We start from the raw sequence: 21,878 nt of genomic DNA, 5'->3' as shown, positions 1-21,878 counted from the left end.
AACAAATGAATAACACACACACACATCCGCACATTTAAAAAGACATCAGATGTCAACAAGTCAAAGGCCTGGTTGAAAAGGAACGTTTTCGCTTTGCGCCTAAAGATGTATAATGAAGGTGCCAGAACTATTCCTTCATATATATATCAACTTACTCTGAATTCATATTCTATTAAGCTGCCAATGTCCTCCTCAGATTTCATAGCACTTTCGCCGATGACGTTGCCTCCAAAGTACACCTGCGCAGGCTTAGCCGCCCTATTGTTAAAAGAAACATCACATTTTTAATGACCACCACAAAAGGATTGTCTCTAGCATTGATTTGTTATGCTAAATATAAGACACTTACCCTGTGAGGGACAAAAGCAGTTCAATAACTACTTTAGCACTAGCGGTAATTGGATCCAAATTAGCTTGATTGCTTGTTCTGCAACAAAAAGGAAACAAAAGGACGCTTGTTTTTTCTGCTTTGTTTTTAAAACCACTAACCATTTCCATGTCATAATTACGCCGCATTCACAAACCAAGTCACAACCATTTCAGAATATTTACAAGCGTTCGAAAAAGCAACTAATACTTAAAAAAAAAATCTTACGTCTCCAATTTCAGATTAATGTCCAAGTCCTTGGTATCGACATTAACTTTAGATGTACTTAAAATCACGTAGAATGTAACCTGAGAAATGGAATAAATGCAGAGTGATTAATATAGAATAGAGACATATGAATTTTTGCTTTATGTACTAGGATAGGTAGGGGACGCGGGTGGCGCTGTGGGTAAAACCTCAGCGCCTAGGACTTGCCGATCGTCAGGTCGGCGGTTCGAATCCCCGCTGCGGGGTGCGCTCCCGTTGCTCGGTCCCAGTTCCTGCCCACCTAGCAGTTCGAAAGCTCCTCCGGGTGCAAGTAAATAAATAGGGACCGCTTACTAGCGGGAAGGTAAACACCGTTTCCGTGTGCTGCGCTGGCTCGCCAGATGCGGCTTCGTCACCCTGGCCACGTGACCCGGAAGTGTCTTTGGACAGCGCTGGCCCCTGGCCTCTTGAGTGAGATGGGCGCACAACCCTAGAGTCGGACACGACTGGCCCGTACGGGCAGGGGTACCTTTACCTTTACCTTACTAGGATAGGTAATTCTGATAGATGTTTTAAGCCGCTGACAGTCATTGGCTAGATACTTGAATTGACTATGAAATGTTCAGCAAGGTGTTTAGGCAACATATGTTTTTTCATTGTCCTATACTGAAATATTTTTGGCAGAAGGTAACTGAAACTATCAACAGAACTGCCTTACATTTACAGAGCAAAATACCCTCTTGAATTATATACCCAGCACATGGAACCTTACAAAAGGGCAATATGAATGGACTCTCTGTACCCTTGCCACAGCAAAAAGACTGATATTGATAACTGGAAAAATAAAAATGCAGCTCCCTTCTACGATTGAAGACTTATACAAACTCACAACATATAACAACTTGCATATGAACGCAGACATGCCATGGACAAATTCAATGCTATTTGGAATCCGTTCCTACAAATACTGTAATAGGTTAAGATCTGGTGAAGTACAATAACAACCTTGTAAAGTATAGTTTGGGACGTGGGTGGCACTGTGGGTTAAACCACAGAGCCTAGGACTTGCCGATCAGAAGGTCAGCGGTTCGAATCCCCGCGACGGGGTGAGCTCCTGTTGCTCGGTCCCTGCTCCTGCCAACCTAGCAGTTCGAAAGCACGTCAAAGTGCAAGTAGATAAATAGGTACCACTCCGGCGGGAAGGTAAACGGCATTTCCATGCGCTGCTCTGGTTCGCCAGAAGCTGGCCACATGACCCGGAAGCTGCACACCGGCTCCCTTGGCCAATAAAGCGAGATGAGCGCCGCAACCCCAGAGTTGGTCACAACTGGACCTAATGGTCAGGGGTCCCTTTAACTTTAAAGTATAGTTTGGGTGTCCCCCCCCCTTATTTTCCTTTCTATATGGGTTCTGTTTCTTTTCTCTCTCTTTTATTTATGCCTCACCATGTTTAGTACACATATAATTATGTACTTCATGAACTTTCAATAAAGATGTTTATTTTTTTTTAAAAAAAAAAAGGTGTTCAGGGGACACCAAGCTGGAGGAGAGGGAAGAGCTCTTGCCATCACTCCAAGGGTGGAGAATCCCTGTTTTTCCCACAGGCATTCCAGGGATGGAGACAGACCCAGGAGCCAGTCCCATTTCCATCACTTGATTACTATGCCAGCTGCAGGCCTATATGCCCCAGAGGCAGCTTTGATCTCTCCTGCCTTCCACCTTGGCTGGCATGAGTTAACAGGGCTGCAGCTGCAGTGATGGCTATGCCAATCCATCATGCCCCCCAATGCCTGGCCGGGGTTTGGGTTGCTCTGTTTACTATGGTATAAATAAAGGTAAAGGGACCCCTAACCGTTAGGTCCAGTCGTGACCGACTCTGGGGTTGCGGTGCTCATCTCGCTTTACTGGCTGAGGGAACCGACGTTTGTCCACAGAAAGTTTTTCCGGGTCATGTGACTAAGCCGCTTCTGGCGAACCAGAGCAGCGCACAGAAACACCGTTTACCTTCCTGCTGGAGTGGTACCTATTTATCTACTTGCACTACTCAGTGTTGAGTAAACACTGGTTTTAAAACATTTCAGTTATCAGATGTTGAGTAAACACTGGTTTTAAAACGCAGTGGAACCTCGGTTTGCCAACGTCTCCATTGACGAACATTTCGGAACCCGAACACCAAAAACCCGGAAGTAAATGCTTCCATTTTCGAACATGCCTCGGAAGTCCAATGGCTTCTGCTGCGTATTTTTCAATTTTCTCAGCTGAATTTGCCGATAGCTCTTTGTGCCTCGGTTTTTGAACGCTTCAGAAGTCAAACGGTCTTCCAGAACGTATTACATTCGAAAGCCGAGATACAGTGGTGCCTCGCAAGACGAAATTAATTCGTTCTGCGAGTTTTTTCGTCTTGTGAATTTTTCGTCTTGCGAAGCACCACTGTGCATTGACGGTTTCCCATAGGAATGCATTGACGGTTTTAAGAAAAAGGCGCAAGACGTTTTCGTCTTGCGAAGCAAGCCCATAGGGAAATTCGTCTTGCGAAGCAACTCAAAAAACAAAAAACTCTTTCGTCTTGCGAGTTTTTCGTCTTGCGAGGCATTCGTCTTGCGAGGTACCACTGTACCACTGTACGCGAGGCATTGGCTCTATAAGAAAAAACCACTTACGGAAGAATTTCTCTTGAAAGGATTTCCAAGTTCACAGTCTACTTGAGAGCCGTTTGGATTAGCCCCGCAGGTCAACTGCTTTTCCTGAGTTAAAAGAGATCGATATTTCAACGCAAAGAGTTAAATGAAATAATGCAAAGGTTATTTGAACGTCCACATCACCTGGGACTCAGCTACATTAGCAAAGAAAAAGCGTTTTACGTGCATTATAACACGGCGACACGACATGACATTGTGGAGTCCAGTCTTTCACCAACGTGATTTCCCTGATAAAGTTTACAATGCGTTTTCCTGAAATGCTTTTTTTACACAGAAACAGAACTTACCGGAAAGGCTTTCAGCTCCCTAAAAGCAGAGTAAGTCAAGCTATCTGGAAAGGTAGCTACGAGTCTAGCTTCGTGGGCATCTTCCCCATCTGCCTCAGGATCTCTCGGGTCTGACGGATTGTTTGTCACTGTGATTTCAAGGGCAATGTCCTTTTGGTCTTTGAGGACAAGCACTGGAATGTTGTTCTTACTAAGGACACAGAACGAGTCAAGTTTTAGGGACTGGCGGGAAGAAAAGCCTCCAAGGAACACAAGCGACTTTATTTTCAAAACTGGTATCCCGTTCCTTAAAGACTTACATTGGTAAATAGGAAAATCTGTCTTCATTTCCTTCTTTGGTGCAAAATCTGTAATGAAGCTTCAAATTGCTGTGGCAAATATTGTCTTCTCCACAACCTTCTTTCAGGAACTGCACCTACAATGAATGCAAGTTTAGATTTGAAACAGCATCAAATTTAAAGAATTACAGCCACATAGGAAACATAAGAGGTATAGAAATCCTGTGCCACGAGTCACTTTTTTGGTCTTTTTCCGCACAACACCTAAATTCAATCAACCCAAATAGTGCTGTGCCAAATTTCTACACCCAAATATTTATGAGGTGTAGAATTGGCTTTCAAGGAGTTTGAAAAGCCTGACAATGTACCTATTATTGGTCTTGTGCGTATATACCGTATTGGCCTGAATATAAGCCTCAACTTTATCCCAAATTCTGACCGTGAAAAGTTAAAGTGCGGCTTATATTCGCGACCTTACGGTATGCAGCCAGGAGCGCAGGACAAACAGCGCCAGGAGCACGGCAAAGCGGCGCCCGCCCCATGCACAGCCCCCCATCCCTTCCCCACAAGGCTGGGAAGGGAGAGAGCGAGGAAGGGGAAAGGCCGTCCGCAACGCAGATCCCCCCCCTCCCGGTATGCAGCCGGGAGCAGCGAGGAATGGAGTGGCTTATTTTGGGGTATTTTTTCTTTTTTTCTCCCCCCACCTTAAATTTTAAATGTGTAGCTTATACAGTGGTGCCCCGCAAGACGAATGCCTCGCAAGACGGAAAACCCGCTAGACGAAAGGGTTTTCCGTTTTTCAATGCGCTTCGCAGCACGAATTTCTCTATGGGCTTGCTTCGCAAGATGAAAATGTCTTGCGATTCTTGAGGGTTTTTTTCGCTCCCCATCCCCTTTTTCTAAGGCGTTAAGCTGCTAATAGCCTTTTAGCAGCTAATCCGCTAATCCCTTCAGCCTTTAATAGCCGCTAATAGCCGCTAAACCGCTAATAGCGCTAATCCGCTAATAGGGTTGCTTCGCAAGACGAAAAAACCGCTAGACGAAGAGAGTCACGGAACGGATTAATTTCGTCTTGCGAGGCACGACTGTACCGTCAAACCTCATGTTATGTTTGCTTCAGTTTGCATGTTTTCAGGTTGCGTCCCGCGGCGACCCGGAAGTAACGGAACGGGTTACTTCTGGGTTTCGCTGCTTGCGCATGCACAGACGCGCAAAATGATGTCATGCGCAGAAGCAGCAAATCGCGAGCCGCACAGATGCAGGTTGCGTTCTTTTCAGGTTGTGAACGGGCCTCTGGAACGGATCCTGTTCGCAACCAAAGGTACCACTGTATTCGGGTGCAGCTTATATCCGGGCCAATATGGTATATCTGCCTACCAGCTCATAAGCACAATTATGATTTCTTCCTTCTTTCCTGCTTCATCATAGCTAGTCAGGAACTTGACGGTGCATGTGGCGTCATGTGTGCCTCAGGAGGCCCGAAGGGGCCCACTGCAGATGTGGAATATGGAGGGAGCCTGGCCCCCTCCTGGGAAATTTTGAGAGAGCCTCGGCCCCCTGTGAATTTTGGATTAACAGACAGCGCACATCAACAAGCATGCAGGCGTTACAAATGCAGATTTCTGAATTGTTACTCAGACAAACCTTTCCTTCTTTCTATGTGTTTCTGAGACGTGGTGCAAAATGAACTAATCAGGCTGGAACTGATCTCAGGATTAGAAAGTGAAGGAGGGAAAAACTTACTTCTGCATTAACTGTACTTGGTTCATTGGAATTTAGAATGGGAAGAAGTTCTGGGAGCGACCGTCCTTGTCTCCTCCTAGACTGAGAGCTCGACTCGGAGCCGTTTATTGCGACGCCAACTGTTATAGGAATTGGACGCAGTTTATCTTTGATATTTTCCTAAGAGATACATACATTTGAATTATTAGCACACAGAATAACCCCCTGCTGGGTTTGGCAGCAAATATCCTGGCTTCAAACTTACTCTACGTTCAGCTTGCACAAAGCCCCAGCCTGCACAATTCCATCACTGTGACAACATCTCGGTTTCCAACATTGGCACATTAGTTCAACCGGCTAGGGCCATACCACAAATACTTAACCTAAAAGTAACTACTCGCATTGCCAAACTATTTATGTATGTGACAGCAGCAGCTAGGATATTATATGCGCAGAAATGAAAAGAAGAGGAGGTTCCAATGAAGGAGGAGTGGCTTTTGAAAGTAAAGGACTATGCATTCAAAATGACGAACCTATTATAGCAGAATGGAGGCCTTTAGTGGACTATTAAAAAAAAAAATTAAGTCAAATGAAATGGTGGGCAAATTCCTTGCTTGTAACCCCAAAGGACGCAAGCAAGGAATTTGTTCCTAGGGTGCTTACATACATGCATAATGTTTTGATATTTCTATCATATAACACCGGTCTTGAAAGGCCTACACTGGCTCCCAGTACGCTTCCGAGCAGAATTCAAAGTGTTGGTGCTGACCTTTAAAGCCCTAAACGGCCTCAGTCCAGTATACCTGAAGGAGCGTCTCCACCCCCATCGTTCAGCCCTGACATTGAGGTCCAGCTCCAAGGGCCTTCTGGCGGTTCCCTCGCTGCGAGAAGCCAAGTTACAGGGAACCAGGCAGAGGGACTTCTTGGTAGTAGCACCCGCCCTGTGGAACGCCCTCCCACCAGATGTCAAAGAGAAAAATAACTACCAAACTTTTAGAAGACATCTGAAGGCAGCCCTGTTTAGGGAAGCTTTTAATGTTTAAAAGGTTATTGCATTTTAGTGTTTTGTTGGAAGCTGCCCAGAGTGGCTGGGGAAACCCAGCCAGATGGGCGGGGTATAAATAATAAATTATTATTATATTATGCAAACTCCTTTTGCCTGAACTAAAGAAACAAACATGAAATTATTATTCTGAGCAATGATTAGAACATGCAAACTCACGGAGCTCGCAATAGCTGGCATACATGTTGTTCACCTGTATGTTCACAACAACTCTGTGAGGTAGGCTAAGGCTGATGGAGACGGACTTGCCAAAGGTCGCCCAATGGGCTTCATGGCTGTGTGGGAAGTTGGCCACAGGTTTTCCTAAGCCAGCTTTCTAATCACGGCATCACAACGGATCTCATATGTGACCCAGAAGCCGGAGGCCACCTCAAGTTCACCTGAAAGCGTATCGTTGGCGAAACTAGACCTGAATGGGGCAGCATTAAAAACAGAAGCCTCTGAGATTCTCACACCTGCAACACGAGTTTTTTTGTCACACACTCTTCTTTCTTCTGTCCTTGGAGAGTCACACTCCCACTCAGCTGATCGGAGAGGCGCTCAAGAGACTGCCCTCTAGAAGAGAGTCGATCGGAAAAGTGCACTCTGGACGGCCAGCCCGATCGCCTCCTCTCATTTTCTACTTCAATTGTATAGTTCAGAACTGGGAAGTGGGGGGTGGGGGTTGGAGTGGAAAGAAAAAGAACCCTCAGAAATAGTATAAGGGAAGACAAGTTGTACCACGTTTAATTCACTGCTCTTTGTTTAAATGGTGCTAGAAATCAACGCTGTTCAGCCTTCCTAACCTAGCTCACTCTAGATATTGCTGGACTACAAATCCCACCATCCCTGTCTTGGGGGCTTATGGGATTTGTAGTCCATAATGCATGGGGAGGGGCACCAGGTTGGGAAAGGCTGGTATACTATCTTACAGATGTTGTACATTAGCCCATTTTTTCCCTGCCTTGCCCTGGAAGGCAACAAGTTGGTCTGGTGCGTCCTATAGAGCGAAAAATACTGTATATATTTACACAGTACACATACATAATACACTACCTTATTTTCATAACATAAAACATACCAACATTACGCTATATAATACCTACCTATACTGTACATATCAACATACCTACACACCTAGGAAGGCAACAAGTTTTAAGACCTGGTCACCTTGCAAGATGCGCCACTGAGCTGGCTTTGTAAGGATACAAGTGTCGAACTTCAGGCATTTTTGCATGAACACGTGAAGTTAAAACAATGCAGAACAGGGGATTGCAAAAAATAAAAAAATAAAAAAATATTGGGGTCCATGGACACATTTGCAAATGGGAAAAATTGTTGTGGGAGCTACACTTAACGATATGCAAGTATCGTTATATCATAGCAACTTACTTAGTTTGGGGTTGAAGTCACCGGAACTAGCTGTATACTCAAAGCAAGCTTCAATGTTCACGCTGGAAGAATTCAAGAGCACAGAAATAAACTTCAAAGAGGTCAGCACCGGAGACATTTCACCAAAAGCTGCTGGAATCTCGAGAGTAAATGCATTGCTTCAGTGCCCACCCTCTATAGTCAGGTACTTGGTGCCATAAACACATCTTCTGTCGTCTTGAGGCCTGATATTTGCATTGTCCCAAGAAGGAAAAGGGAACGAGACTGCTATGGCCAACCCCTTGAAATCCTTGCTGCTCCTCTGCCTCTTCGCTGCCACTACCCCATCTGCTCTAAGCAAGTGATCAGTAGAGCTGGGCGATATATATGCCATACCAGTTAAAAGACAACTGAAGGCAGCCCTGTTTAGGGAAGTTTTTAATGTCTGATGCTGTATTGGTTTTAATATTCAGTTGGAAGCCACCCAGAGTGGCTGGGGAAACCCAGCCAGATGGGCGGTGTATAAATAATACATTATTATTATTATTATTATTATTATTATTATTATTATTATTATTATTTGTTTGAAACCGGTATGGCGTTCGGATCACAATACCGGTTTCAGACAATTTTAGCTGGCAATTACCAGCTCATTCACTCATCCATCTAAGCGATGGGCGGGGTTTGCGACCCGGCCAAGAATTCCCGAGCCTGGGTGACACCCCACTTTGCTTGCTGGACCATCACTCCGCCCCCTCCCCAGCTAGCCAATCGGATGCAGGCTGGGGGGCGGAGTGAGGGCCAGGTAAGGACAGGCTCCAGCCAACCTCCTCCTAGCCGGTATATTGATAAATCGTCTGAAACTGGTATGGCGTTCAGATTGCGCTACCGGTTTCAAACAATCTGAGCTGGCCATACGTTGCGCCAGCTCAGGTTGCAGGTGGAGACGAAGAAGGTTCTAGGGGAGCACCTTCTTGGGCTCTGCCTGCCTGCACCTTTAAGGAAGCCCTGCGCCCCTCCGGCTTGCGTGAGCCTGAGTGGTATTGGTACATGCTCAGATGGGGACAGGACGCTTCCTGCCCCCCACCTGAGCAGTTTAACGAAGCCCTGATGTCCCTCCAGCTTGCTCAGCAGGGCTGGGTGATGTATCTCAGCTGTTTCTTCTTCCCGTAAGGTGGTGGGGATAGGAAGACGCAGCTGCGATACATTCCAGACATCGTGATGTATCAGCGTACAGTGGAACCTCGTGTTACGTACTGTCCTCCTTGCGAACGCTGCAGGTTACGAGCTCCGCTAACCAGGAAGTAGATGCCCCTTGTTGCGAACTTTGCCCCGGGATGTGAGCGGAAGTCGCGTGCCGGCAGCGCGGCAACAGTGGGAGGCGCCATTAGCAAAAGCTCGCCTCATGTTATGAGCAGTTTCGGGTTACAAACGGAACTCCAGAACGGATTAAGTTCGTAACCAGAGGTACTACCATATTGCTGCTGATATACCACGATGTTGAAAACCGGATGTCGCCCAAACCTAGTGATCAGGGACAAGAACAATGAGAAGAAGTGTTTGCTTGGTGTTCTGGGCAATGGTAGGGGCTGGTCCCAAAGAGAAAAGGCAATGGTGACTGTAGCAAAAATGGTGACTCGTGGAGCAGGCGCACTGAGGACATCTTGCCCAAGGGTCTTCAAAAACCTGGCAGCGTGGTCTCCACCATAAAAGGTTTGTAGGGCTCCAGCCTTGAGCTCCAAGGAGGAGAAGCCTGCTGAGACCAGAACTGCCATGTTGGTGGTTCAAAGCCCATAGAATCAGAGGCTGGTGGTTCAGAGCTCACAGAGCTTGAGGGTTGGACCCTTTAGAGCTGAGCCAGGACCCTCACGGTCCCCTAAGCATGGCTGGCCAGAAGAATTGGGTGCCTTCCGTACTACAACACTTGCCCAACGGCACAGGGAAGAAGTGTGCCTGTTGAGTGGCCAGAGAAAGGCAAAGCAATGTTCCTCTTCAGGCCAGGTCTTTAAGAACTGTGGCCTTCAGGCTAGGAGAGTAGATATTGGTAAAGACGGCGAGGAGGAAGAGACCCATGAGGCCCTGCTGCCTCAATAAGTGAAAGGGATGGGTTGGAACAATGGTCCCTTGCTTCCAACATTACCAAGGCAACATGGCAAGAAGAGGCATTGTTGTAGCTCTTAACACCCAACAATACAGGAGTAACACCAACAATCCAACCTAACAGGTAACAGTGTGCAGTGGCGTAGCGTGGGTTGTCAGCACCCGGGGCAAGGCAAGTAATTTGGGGGCCCCCCCGCTGCACTGTCCCTCCCCCAGATAGTCCATCACTCTCTCTCCGCACCGCACGCCTGGCACCCTCCCCTCCACAGTGGGCGGCGACCTGGGGCAAGGCAAGTAATTTGCACCCCCCCTGCACTGTCCCTCCCCCAGATAGTCCCTCGCTCTCTCTCCGCACTGCACCCCACGCCTGGCACCCTCCCCTCCACAGTGGGCGGTGACCCGGCGGCTCGGATCGGATTCGCACAGCCAGCACTGCAGTGAGAGAGAGTGAGTGAGCCAGGTAGGGGCAGAGAGCTGCGAGTGCGAGCGCCCCCCCCCCCGATGTTGTGCCCGGTGCGGCCGGCCCCCCCCCTGCACCCCCCACACTACACCACTGACAGTGTGTTTGCAGGCTGGCATAGTAACCTCCCATGCAGTGCACCATATAGTGGAAATTCTCATGCATATGAAACACATGAACGTTTGCCAAAACATTGAAACAAATATTAGGAGTTCAACGGCTTACCAAATCCCGCTGGGGACTTCGCAGTTCTTTTTCTTTAGGTCTATTCTGCCGGGGTCTATCTTAATAGTTTTCTTAACGTTCACCACAGGCCGCGATCTTGTATGTCAGGAGGGGAGAGGAGGTTGGGGAAGAAGCTTGTTATTTCAATGAATGGTCCTCGAGGAAGGAATTCTTAGGCTAATAAACAGGGAAAGTCCCGTTGGGCTTTCTATTTTCATGCTGTAGTAGGGAGAGGCTCTGACAGAGTGGCCTAGTTCTTTGCAGTGTGTTAGCACCGAAAGCACAAGAGGGTTTAGAGTAAAGCATTTCATCAAAATATGTTGCGCATCTGATAAACAAAGGCTGGATGACTGCATTTAGAATAAAACTGACTTCTCTTCCTCAGTCCTAGTCTGTCTGTCATTCTTTCCGTCTGTCTCTGTTTTTATGCACAATTATTCCCACAACAGTGGCAACTTAGGCCTGGATGACATTCTCCTGTGTCTGGACTGTTCTACTTTAGGCAGCAGCGGTGGTGTAGCGTGGGATGGGGGCCAAAGGGGCGGTTTCCCCATGCTCAAAACTGTTAGGGGCACAAAATTTCAGCACCCATTGCTGCCTCAACACAGCTGCACGCTTCTGCCACTGGGCTCCATTGAAAACAGCTTGTCCATGCGAACCAGGACAAAAGGAACGGCTCTTATTTTCTTATCTCTGCGGCTGCGATCTCTTGGGTGACATGGATGTCGTTGGGCAGTTGAATACGCACCCATCCATTTCCCTCCCGCCATGCAGCCCCGGGCACTGGCAACCCACGCTACACCACTGGGCAACAGATTGAATCACATGACTGGCTCTGCCTTCCACACTGGAAAACAATTCCCTGAACACTGACAGATTGATTGTAGGGGGGGGGATTCTAGGCCCCCAGCAGTCTGAAATGGTATAGTCCAAGACACATTTACTATATCATCATTCCTCTGTCTGAGAGAATTATGCCCAAGTGACTGTGCTCTTGTTCAAGGACTCACTCATTTTAATATTTATGAAAGTTTGGGGCCTCGCCGTTCTTAAAAGATGAAAAGTACACTGTGGAAACTCATGCCAACTGTTAAGTCTTGTCTCCTCAAGACTTGTTTGGGCTCAGTGGCACATTTGAAAATCTAAGAAACTGTTGTTTTTGTTGTTTAGTTGTGTCCAACTCTTCATGACCCCATGGAAGAAACTGTTAGGGCACCACAAAATACCCACTTCACAGAAGAAAACTGGTGATGCTCAGACTCCCCCGTCTCCTCCAAATAAACAAAAAACCTGTGCACATCCCATAACAAATAAAAAAGAAAGAAAGAAAGCAGGAAACCTTCCAAACAAACAATGCCCCAAACCCTCAGTTATTTTTTAAGGGTGACAAAGGAGGTGTCTGAGAGCAACCAGGGTGTGACAGGTGCCACATTAAGGACCCCAGAGTTAAATCAATGTTAAATCAAGAAGGTGCTACACACCTGTAAACAGCTACAGAATCTGAAAGAGACCCAACAGCAATATCAGGATAGGAGTTTTTGTCAAGGTCCATGCTTCCGGTGATAGAATAACCAAAGGATGAGACTCCATTTGCCCCACCATCCAGAATCTGAAAACAGTGCGAAAAAATGGAAATTGTTATGCTGTATTTTGCTACTTGACTGCCATCCATAAACACTGTTGTCTTTGTTGTTTTTCAGTGTATTGGATTTTGGGGATATTTTCTGATATGTTCATGTCCCTGCATACAGTCCTCATGTATCTAAAGATGAAGGGTGGTTTAAAAACATTTAAATAATAAATGCATGTATTTAGCAGCTTCATCTGGTGTGGGGGACCTTTGGCCCTCGAGATGTTGCTAAACTACAATGTCCCTAATCACTGAACAGGATTGCTATGGCTGATGGGGCTTGGAGGGTCAACTTGGAAGGGCCTCTCCTGGTATGCCCCACGGAGGAACTTACGGTCTTCAAATAAAAACATCTTGAAGGTCCCAGGCCATGGAGAGGTTAGGCTGGCCTCAACTAGAGCCAGGGCTTTTTCGGCTGCGGCTCCAACCTGGTGGAACGCTCTGTCACAAGAGACTAGGGCCCTGCAGGACTTGACATCTTTCCGCAGGGCCTGCAAGACAGAGCTGTTCCACCAGGCCTTTGGTCAGGGCGCAGCCTGACTCCTTCCTTTAGCAATCTTTACAAACCTTTAGTTTATGGTTGCCATCAATTTTGATTTTAATTAATTTTTATAATGTTTTTATAATGTTGCACTATTTTAGTGTTGTTAGCCGCCCTGAGCCCGGCTTCGGCTGGGGAGGGCGGGATATAAATAAAATTTATTATTATTATTATTATTATTATTATTATTATTAGCCCTGCAATTAGTAGAACGTCACCTTAGGAAAAAGGCAGAGAGTAAATCAGACATAGAAAAGGGTCATAAAAAGGGGAGCACAGCTAAAGGAAGTCAGAAAGGAGCCGCAATGGGGTACACACTATGGAAGAGGTGCTGTCAAATGTCACAGAATCATAGGCTACCATATTGGCCAGAATATAACCCGCACCCGCAAATAAGCCGCACCTTAAAAAAAAATTTTGGGGGGGGAGACAATAGCCGAATATAAGCCGCTCCCTTAAAATTGGGTTACAGGCTGAAAATCGCTGCGGTTGGTAGAATTGCAACTCCGAGCCAATTTAAGCCTTTGATCTTGCAAGCCTGCAAAAGTTACATTAGAATCGCTGAAATCGCAAATCGCTATTCAATTGGCTGCAATTCCACAGGCACTGACTCCCGTAAACGGCAAATGAACAGCCTCAAGCTCGCAAATCGGCAATAAAACATTTTTATGTTCCGTTTTACCGTATGTCTGTTTCAGCGGCGATATCGTATAAAAGCCCATTTTTGTAAGGTTGCGAATTTAAGCCGCATTTTCAACTTTTCACGGTTGGAATTTGGGGGGAAAGTGAGGCTTATATTCAGACCAATACAGTATCAATGGAAATTAGGTGAGCACTTCCCACTGAAAAGAACTAGCCAAGCATCTATCTCATCAACACCAATCTCCAGAACCATAAGTCATTATAAGAATTATTGATTAATGCAGTTAAAAGAGTCCATTGACAAGCCATCGGGACACATAGTCAATTTCCCCCCCAAGATTTCCTGTCTGCATAAAGCTTATAAATAAAAACAGAAAAATCAATGGCAATTAAAACAATAAAAGAATATCACGTCTGCATTTATTAGGAGGCAGGCCATGCTCCACACATGCAAAAAAATAATAATACAAAAAATAATAATAATACAAATCTGAAGGAAGAGCTGAATTCTGCAACAACAGGATAAAGGCTTTTATCTTATTTTCTACAGAAGGCAAAAGACTTAGCAAGCAGCGTCTCTTAAGAGGAATAGCTTGAGGAAACGTAGGACAAAACTGTTCCCCTCAGAGCGTTACAATTTCCAGCGTGCTTTAACAATCAATCCCTCTTTCCAGGAAACTCCGGAATTGAAGCTCTATTAGGGGAATAGGGATCCCAGTTCGAAAGCACGTCAAAGTACAAGTAGATAAATAGGTACCGCTCCAGTGGGAAGGTAAACGGCGTTTCCGTGCGCTGCTCTGGTTCGCCAGAAGCAGCTTAGTCATGCTGGCCATATGACCCAGAAGCTGTACACCGGCTCCTTCGGCCAGTAAAGCGAGATGAGCGCTGCAACCCCAGAGTCGGTCACGACTGGACCTAATAGTCAGGGGTCCCTTTACCTTTGAACAACACTCAATGCCCTTATAACGAACTACAGTTCCCAGGATGCATTGTTGGAAAGCACGACTGTTTAAAGTGGTATGATATTGCTTTAGAAGTATAGTGCAGATGGGGTTTTACATGAAAAGATATTAGGCAGAGAAGAGAGTGGTGTGCAAGGTCAAAGGAGAGAGAGAAACAGGTGGCAGGGAGCTATAAGTGGGCAGCTGCCTGGGAGAAGCTTAGGAAACAAGCGAAATGAATATTTCAGTTCCACTGGAAGGAGAAGGGAACGTGACTAGCTAGTACCTGTGCTGGTTTTGTGTTTATCCCGTCCTTGGAGCCATGATAAATATACACCTTGCCAGAGTCGTCATATGGAGCCCCTACAGCAATATCTGTTGCATAAAAAAAAAGAGAAGGACAACAACAGTCAAACTGAACATAGAAGAGTAGAAGAGTTTGGATTTGATATCCCGCCTTTCACTCCCCTTCAGGAGTCTCAGAGCGGCTAACATTCTCCTTTCCCTTCCTCCCCCACAACAAACACTCTGTGAGGTAAGTGGGGCTGAGAGACTTCAGAGAAGCGTGACTGGCCCAAGGTCACCCAGCAGCTGCATGTGGAGGAGCAGAGACACGAACTCGGTTCCCCAGATTACAAGACTACTGCTCTTAACCACTACACCACACTGGCTGCATGAAAACATGCAGGTTTTCAAAGCTACATGGATTGCTCAAATAAGGCAGGGCCCATGGAGTTTGTCCAGGCCCCAGAATCAGAAATTAGCCACATTTTGCGGCTGGCGCAGGTCCAATGGCGACCATGTGGAGATCTCTGGATGCAGGCAGGCGACTGGGGAAAACAAAATGTTCACTTAGAGAAGGGATCTGAAACATTTTCTTCCTTGGAGCTTGAATTGGTTTTATTCTGGATTGTTTTATTTGACGTTGTCATGTTGTTGTAAACCGCTTCGAGATGCGTTCTTTAAAATATAAAGCGGTATAGAGATGGAATGAATGATGACAACTTCCTTTAGTAGTGTTTTCCTTTGAAATGTTCATGTGGTTTTTGTTGTTGATAATTTTGCTGTGTTAAATGTGCTTTTGGAACCTCCTTTGTAATATTTCATCTTGAAATATTTAGTTTCCCGTTAATCATGTTGCTTTGAATGTATACTTTCTATTTGACTTTCTCCAGAAAGCAGGTTATTGGGGTGTTTTTTTGTGTGTTTTTTTGCTTTATTATGTCTTTTACGTCCTCATTTTGTCTTTTTTATCTTGTGATCCACCCTGCAATCTTCAGATGAAGGGTGGTATACAAATTTAATAAATATTAATAATATTCTGGATTGTTTTATATGATGTTTTGATGTAGGTTGCAAACCGCCTTGAAATATTGTTCTTAAAAATATAATGTGGTATAGAAATGAAATTCATCATCATCGTCAAAGAGCAGGCCAATCGTTTTCCGGCTTACCTTCGAAGCCATCTTGGTTAATGTCACCAATATTTTCGACTGCGATTCCAAACATGGAGTCTGCTGGTCCTGTGAGCCGAACTGGTTTGACTCCTTCCCACTTGCCTTCCTGGTTAATGTAAATGTACACAGCACCGCCAATTTCTCCTTCCCTGTCAAAGTACTGCGGCGCTCCAACAACAATATCTTGCCAACTGAGAAAACAACAAGTTCATTGTGTTTAAGGCAACTGTGAGAGGCAGGTGATAAAAGTGACCTCAGAAAGACAACATGTTCAGCAGAGTGCATAATTCAACACAAGGCTTCCAAATAATACAGCTGCTCTTGAATTCAGTTTTAAGAAGTTCAGTGATAAACGGCTAGATTTCCACCCCCCTGGCCATTTCTACAGTACTTTGCTGTCTTTTTTTACGGTGTTTTATTCTCACTGAACTCACAACCATCTTGCCAAGTTGGTCATTGCTCGTCCAGTTTTTGCATGTATGGAACTTGGGCTGCAGTCCTATAATCACTCACCTGGGAGTAAGCCTCTTTTAACTCAGTGGGACTTACCTCTGAGTAAGCTGCACAAGATTGTACCGCTCCTAAGAGTGACTCAAGTCAAAGTTCATAATCGGGATTTCCCAAATTCAAGTTCTGTTTAATCCTCTGGACCACAGTAGAAGGGGTTATGGTTGGTTGGTTTAAACCAGGCATGGCCAAACAGCCCTCCAGCTGTTTTGGGACTACAACTCCCATCATCCCTAGCTAACAGGACCAGTGGTCAGGATGATGGGAATTGTAGTCCCAAAACAGCTGGAGGGCCAAGTTTGGCCATGCCTGGTTTAAACAATACAATAACCATTAAACACTTATCCAGCAGTACAGCTAATGGTGATTGTTTTATCCATTGTCTCTAGACTTACTATAGTTTGTTTAGGTCATGGATAAGAAACCTGTGGCTCTCCAAATGTTGCTGGATCATCCCTGAAGGAGCATCTCCACCCCCATCATTCAGCCAGGACACCGAGGTCCAGCACCAAGGGCCTTCTGGTGGTTCCCTCACTGCGAGCAGTGAGGTTGCAGGGAACCAGGCAGAGGGCCCTCTCGGTAGTGGCACCCGCCCTGTAGAACGCCCTCCCACCAGATGTCAACGAAACAAACAACTATCTGACTTTTAGAAGACATCTAAAGGCAACCCGGTTTAGTGAAGTTTTTAATGTTTTATCGTATTTTTAATATTCTGTTGGGAGCCACCCAGGGTGGCTGGGGAAACCCAGCCAGATGGGCGGGGTATAAATAAATTATTATCATTATTATTATTTTTAATCATTGGCCCTGTTCATTGGGGTTGACGAGTTGAAATCCAGCAACAACTGGAGGTCCTCAAATTCACCTTCCCTGGTCTATATTTCCTGAGATACTTCTTTAAAGTATCCATTTTGCTGATTTTTTTTACAGTGAGTAAGCTTACTTACTCAAACCACTTAAAATGGAGGGTCAGGGGAGCAGGAAGTGTGAAAACATTCACCGGTCCGCCAGTTACGTTTTATGAAAACGGGCAGGTTGCTTTTCTTAAAAGCAATGGTGCATTTATGCTTTTCTGAGTTTGCCAAAACCTAATGAGGAACAGCCTCGTTTTCCCCCGTAGCTGTCAACTTTTCCCTTTTCTTGCGAGGAATCCTATCCGGAATAAGGGAATTTCCCTTCCAAAAGGGGAAACGTTGACAGCTATGTTTCTCCCACTTTGCAAAAAAAGGAAGATACGATCACACTTCCCCATGGTACTAGAAGAAAGAGGAGCCAGAGGGCAGGCTTACCGATCACTGTTGAGGTCTACAACAGCCACATCATAGCCAAAAGAGGAAGCCAGCCCCTCGCCTTCAAATGTGTGCTCAGGAGACAATGCCCGTTGAATGACAGTGTCTTTTTTCAAAAGGACCACTGCTCCACTGTGGTTTGCTCTCGGAGCTCCAGACACAAAAGTGAGCTCGTCCTGTGAAGTGATGCCTTTTCCAGAGTCCAGAGAAAAACCTACCGCACAACATAAAACAGACGAACAGTTGAAGGTGTGGTGCTATTGTAGGGCAAAGCCTCTGTGATTGTTGCTAAGTTAAAGGGGTGACTGGAAGCACAGGGTCAATGAAAACCTGCCTAACAGGGTCTACACATGTACATTAACAGCTTAAACCTGTCCTCTCCCAGCAGGCACTGAAGCAGACTCAAAGCAGCACATACAGTGGTACCTCGGTTGTCGAATGTAATCCATTCCGGAAGATCCTTCGGCTTCCGAAATGTTCAACAACCGAGGCGCAAAGGGCGGTCTGCAAAGTCAGTGGAGAAAATTGGGGGGGGGGGAAATGCAGAGGAAGCCGTTCAAATTCTGAGGAGCGTTCGAAAACAGAAGTGTTTACTTCCGGGGTTTCGGCGTTCGAAAACCAAAAAGTTCAGTGTCCGAGTCGCTTGAAAACCGAGGTACCACTGTATACAGTGCCGATTTCAGAGAGCCACGTTCATAGCAATTTCGTTGTGCTTTCTTCAGACTTTGTAATAAATAAAAATCGATTCAAGCGTTCACTTGCTTTAACAGAGCACTCCCATGATGTTAAAGGAATGTTAAGACCTCATGAAAAATGTATCATGCTTATGGCGCGATTCCCCCATAAGCTGAACTTCTACATTCAGCTCACACAGGTACAGTAAGCAATTTGAGCACTCCCTCTTTGGTGCGGCCACCTTCATCTTATTGGCTCCCCTATATCCACGTTTTGGTGGAGCAGTCATTGAGGTCCACAGGTTCTCCATCCATGACATGCAGGCCCTTAGCCAAGCCAGCACCCCGAAAGCTCGAGTCCTGAGGATTCTTTTTCGCCCCAAACTTTCAGAAGTTCCCTCGTCTCTTTTGAGCATTTCCCACAATACGCATCAACTTGAAATGGAAAACAATGATGTTGAAAGTCTGGAATGTAACGAAGGAAGCGAGATGGGCAACCGCTATTCAGAGGTCACAAACCTAGATAGCTATTCATCATCAGATCGGTGGCCTTGCCTACCCTGACGTTGGGAGGCAGTGTTTTGTACACAAACTGATCTGGGCTACCAAAAGACACACTTGTCAGGAAAAGGAGACCTGCAAATGTGGGTGGAGAAAGAAGATGAAGGAAAGAAAGAAGGACAGGTTAAGCAGAGAGCATAACAACATGGAGACTTAGGGGGGAAACCTGAAAGAGAGCAAAGGTTTTACCAATGGAAATATAGGCAAGCTGCATCCTTTAGGGCCTTGCCTGAAGCTACAGGGCATGTGACCTGTTGCCACACAAGAGGTTGGGGGTTAGCGCTCCTACCCTTCAATACCCATTAACATCTACAGATTTTCACTCATGGCAAATGGGAGTCAGATTCGTGGAAACCTCCCCGCTGGTCAGATTGCTGTGAGGGCTAAAAAGGTCCTGGATTGTAAAGTACCATGTTTTTCGCTCCATAAGACACACCTTGTTTTAGAGGAGGAGAACAAGAAAAAAATTATTCTCTCCCTCTCTGCGCAGTGCCTCTCCAGCAAAACGGGAGGAGAAATGGAAGGGGCTCCGTTTCTCCGCCCACTTTGCTGAAGGGGCGCTGCACAGCTTTCCCTCTCTGCGCAGCGCCTCTTCAGTGAAGCGAAGTCAGAACAGCAAGAGGGATCGCTGCGCAGCAAAAGCAGCGATCCCTCTTGCTGTTCTGGCTTCTGGGATAGCCATGCCAAGCCTCTTCAGGGCAGGAGGAGCGTTCCTCCCATTGCCCTGAAGAGGCTTCGCGCAGCTATCCCTGAAGCCAGAACAGAAAGAGGGATCGGCGTGCACCGGTCCCTCTTGCTCTCCTGGCTTCAGCGATAGCTGCGCAGCCTGCATTTGCTCCATAAGACACACACAATTTCTTCTTACTTTTTAGAAGGGGAAAGGTACATCTTATAGAGCGAAAAATACGGTGAAAATACTGTAAAATAAAAGTACGTCTTATAGAGCGAAAAATACGCCTCAGAGCTTTAAAAAAAATAACGCTATATTAACTCAGCTTACACACGAACAGACTTTTCCTTCCATCCCCTTCATCAGTTTTAATGGCAAAATATCATCCTTGGCCTCAAACGTTCCCCACAAAATCTCATCCCAAAGTGTGCTTTTACAGATGGGTCGCTATTCAATCCTTAAGGGCCCCTATCCCTTCTTGGAGGAGACATGCGCAGATGCCGGTGAGCTGTTTGCCGTTCTTCACCGTTTGCGTTAAGATGGAATTGTTTTCACCGTTCGTTGCAAAACGCCACAAAAATTGCACTCAACTGGCACTCAGAAAGCGAGGGCAAACAAAAATGCAATCTCGACAATTTGCCACCAATCTTGGGGGGTTAGCCATTAAAGCATTGCAAAGAGGCCTCAGAAGTTAGCTGACAAATTCGGGATCCCTATCCGCTGGAGATATACCATGAACGTCATTTCTTAGCCATCACAATCTTGTTGAGTAACATTAAACTTCTCTGTGCTACACATGTTGAGGTAAAATGGCTTAGGGCTACTAAATCCACATACAGTACTTACTGTGTGTGTGTGAAAGAGAAAGACAGAGAGAGACATAGAGAGAGAAACAGAGAGGTTATAATCACGATGTAAAAATCTGCAAGTCCTCATCGGTGCTCTGAAATGTCTCATTACATTAGCAGCTCTTAGAGGCACCTCAACCAAGAGTACCATTTTACACTTCAAAGCAGTGGTGGAAATGGCAAAGGAGGGCACGGACAAAAAGCTCTTGGTTTGAACGCAAGCGGGTGGGGAGGGTCCTTAACTGAATTACTTTCCAACAGCGTTTCACTTTATCGCCTCCACATTTGGGTAGTGAAATTTCCTCGAGATCTCTGAAGAGCTTCGTCCTACCTAAGTAACTGTTAGATGGAACAGGAACTAGGCTCTCATCAAGCTGGTTCTCCCCGCCAACTTCGTAAGGCCCATCGTCATAGATACCCATTTCAAAATATGACTGATTCCTTTGCTCTGCATGCACCACTCCTAGGGGGAAAAAAATATGAAATGGCAAAAAACAAAAAAGTGGGATGAATGACAAAGGAAGGGGGAGCGGGAGGGGAATAAAATAAACTTTAACGCAAACAGAAGACAAAGCAACTATGGTATAACCCTTGTGGGGAAGGGAGGGAGGAACATTGACGCAACACTGTGTAATGGGCCCCATTCTAGACTTGGGTTGAAGTTGCAGGATGCAGCAAATATGTGATGCTATAATAATAATAATAATAATAATAATAATAATAATAATTTATTATTTATACCCCACCCATCTGGCTGGGCTTCCCCAGCCACTCTGGGCAGCTTCCAAAAAAATATTAAAATACTGTAATACATCAAACATTAAAAGCTTCCCTAAACAGGGCTGCCTTCAGATGTCTTCTAAAAGTCTGGTAGTTGTTGTTCTCTTTGACACCTGATGGGAGGGCGTTCCACAGGGAGGGGGCCACTACCGAGAAGGCCCTCTGCCTGGTTCCCTGTAACTTGGCTTCTCGCAGTGAGGGAACCGCCAGAAGGCCCTCGGTGCTGGACCTCAGTGTCTGGGTAGAACGGTGGGGGTGGAGATGCTCCTTCACATATACTGGGCCGAGGCCGTTTAGGGCTTTAAAGGTCAGCACCAACACTTTGAATTGTGCTCGGAAACGTACTGGGAGCCAATGTAGGTCTTTCAAGACCGGTGTTATATGGTCTCGGCGGCCGCTCCCAGTCTAGCTGCCGCATTCTGGATTAGTTGTAGTTTCCGGGTCACCTTCAAAGGTAGCCCCATGCATTATTATTATTATTATTATTATTTAATTAAATTTGTATACCGCCCTCTACCTGCAGGTCTCAGGGTGGTTCACAACATAAAATCACAATATACAAACACAAAATACATAATAA

The 21,878-nt window shown here is 45.9% G+C and overlaps 1 protein-coding gene across 2 annotated transcripts in view; it reads right to left on the bottom strand.

The window, feature by feature from the left end:
- Positions 1–21,878, bottom strand: part of ITGA6 (integrin subunit alpha 6) — a 65,975-nt gene that overhangs the window by 15,118 nt on the left and 28,979 nt on the right. For both annotated transcript variants that reach the window (XM_083405852.1, XM_083405851.1), the window contains exons 5-19: positions 20,850–20,981; positions 17,766–17,979; positions 15,967–16,160; positions 14,799–14,887; positions 12,240–12,367; positions 10,759–10,854; positions 7,995–8,056; positions 7,079–7,266; positions 5,582–5,740; positions 3,860–3,975; positions 3,561–3,750; positions 3,235–3,318; positions 596–675; positions 350–427; positions 156–258 (exon numbers count right to left, since the gene is read on the bottom strand). In XM_083405852.1, the coding sequence (XP_083261978.1) occupies positions 156–258; positions 350–427; positions 596–675; positions 3,235–3,318; positions 3,561–3,750; positions 3,860–3,975; positions 5,582–5,740; positions 7,079–7,266; positions 7,995–8,056; positions 10,759–10,854; positions 12,240–12,367; positions 14,799–14,887; positions 15,967–16,160; positions 17,766–17,979; positions 20,850–20,981 (1,913 nt within the window). The remainder of the gene's footprint in view (positions 1–155; positions 259–349; positions 428–595; positions 676–3,234; positions 3,319–3,560; positions 3,751–3,859; positions 3,976–5,581; positions 5,741–7,078; positions 7,267–7,994; positions 8,057–10,758; positions 10,855–12,239; positions 12,368–14,798; positions 14,888–15,966; positions 16,161–17,765; positions 17,980–20,849; positions 20,982–21,878) is intronic.

This window comes from Podarcis tiliguerta (assembly GCF_965153285.1).
Source record: "Podarcis tiliguerta genome assembly, chromosome: 1".
Lineage (NCBI taxonomy): Eukaryota > Metazoa > Chordata > Lepidosauria > Squamata > Lacertidae > Podarcis > Podarcis tiliguerta.
The sequence above is the reverse complement of the archived record's forward strand: the minus strand, read 5'-3'. Positions and strand labels throughout refer to the sequence as shown.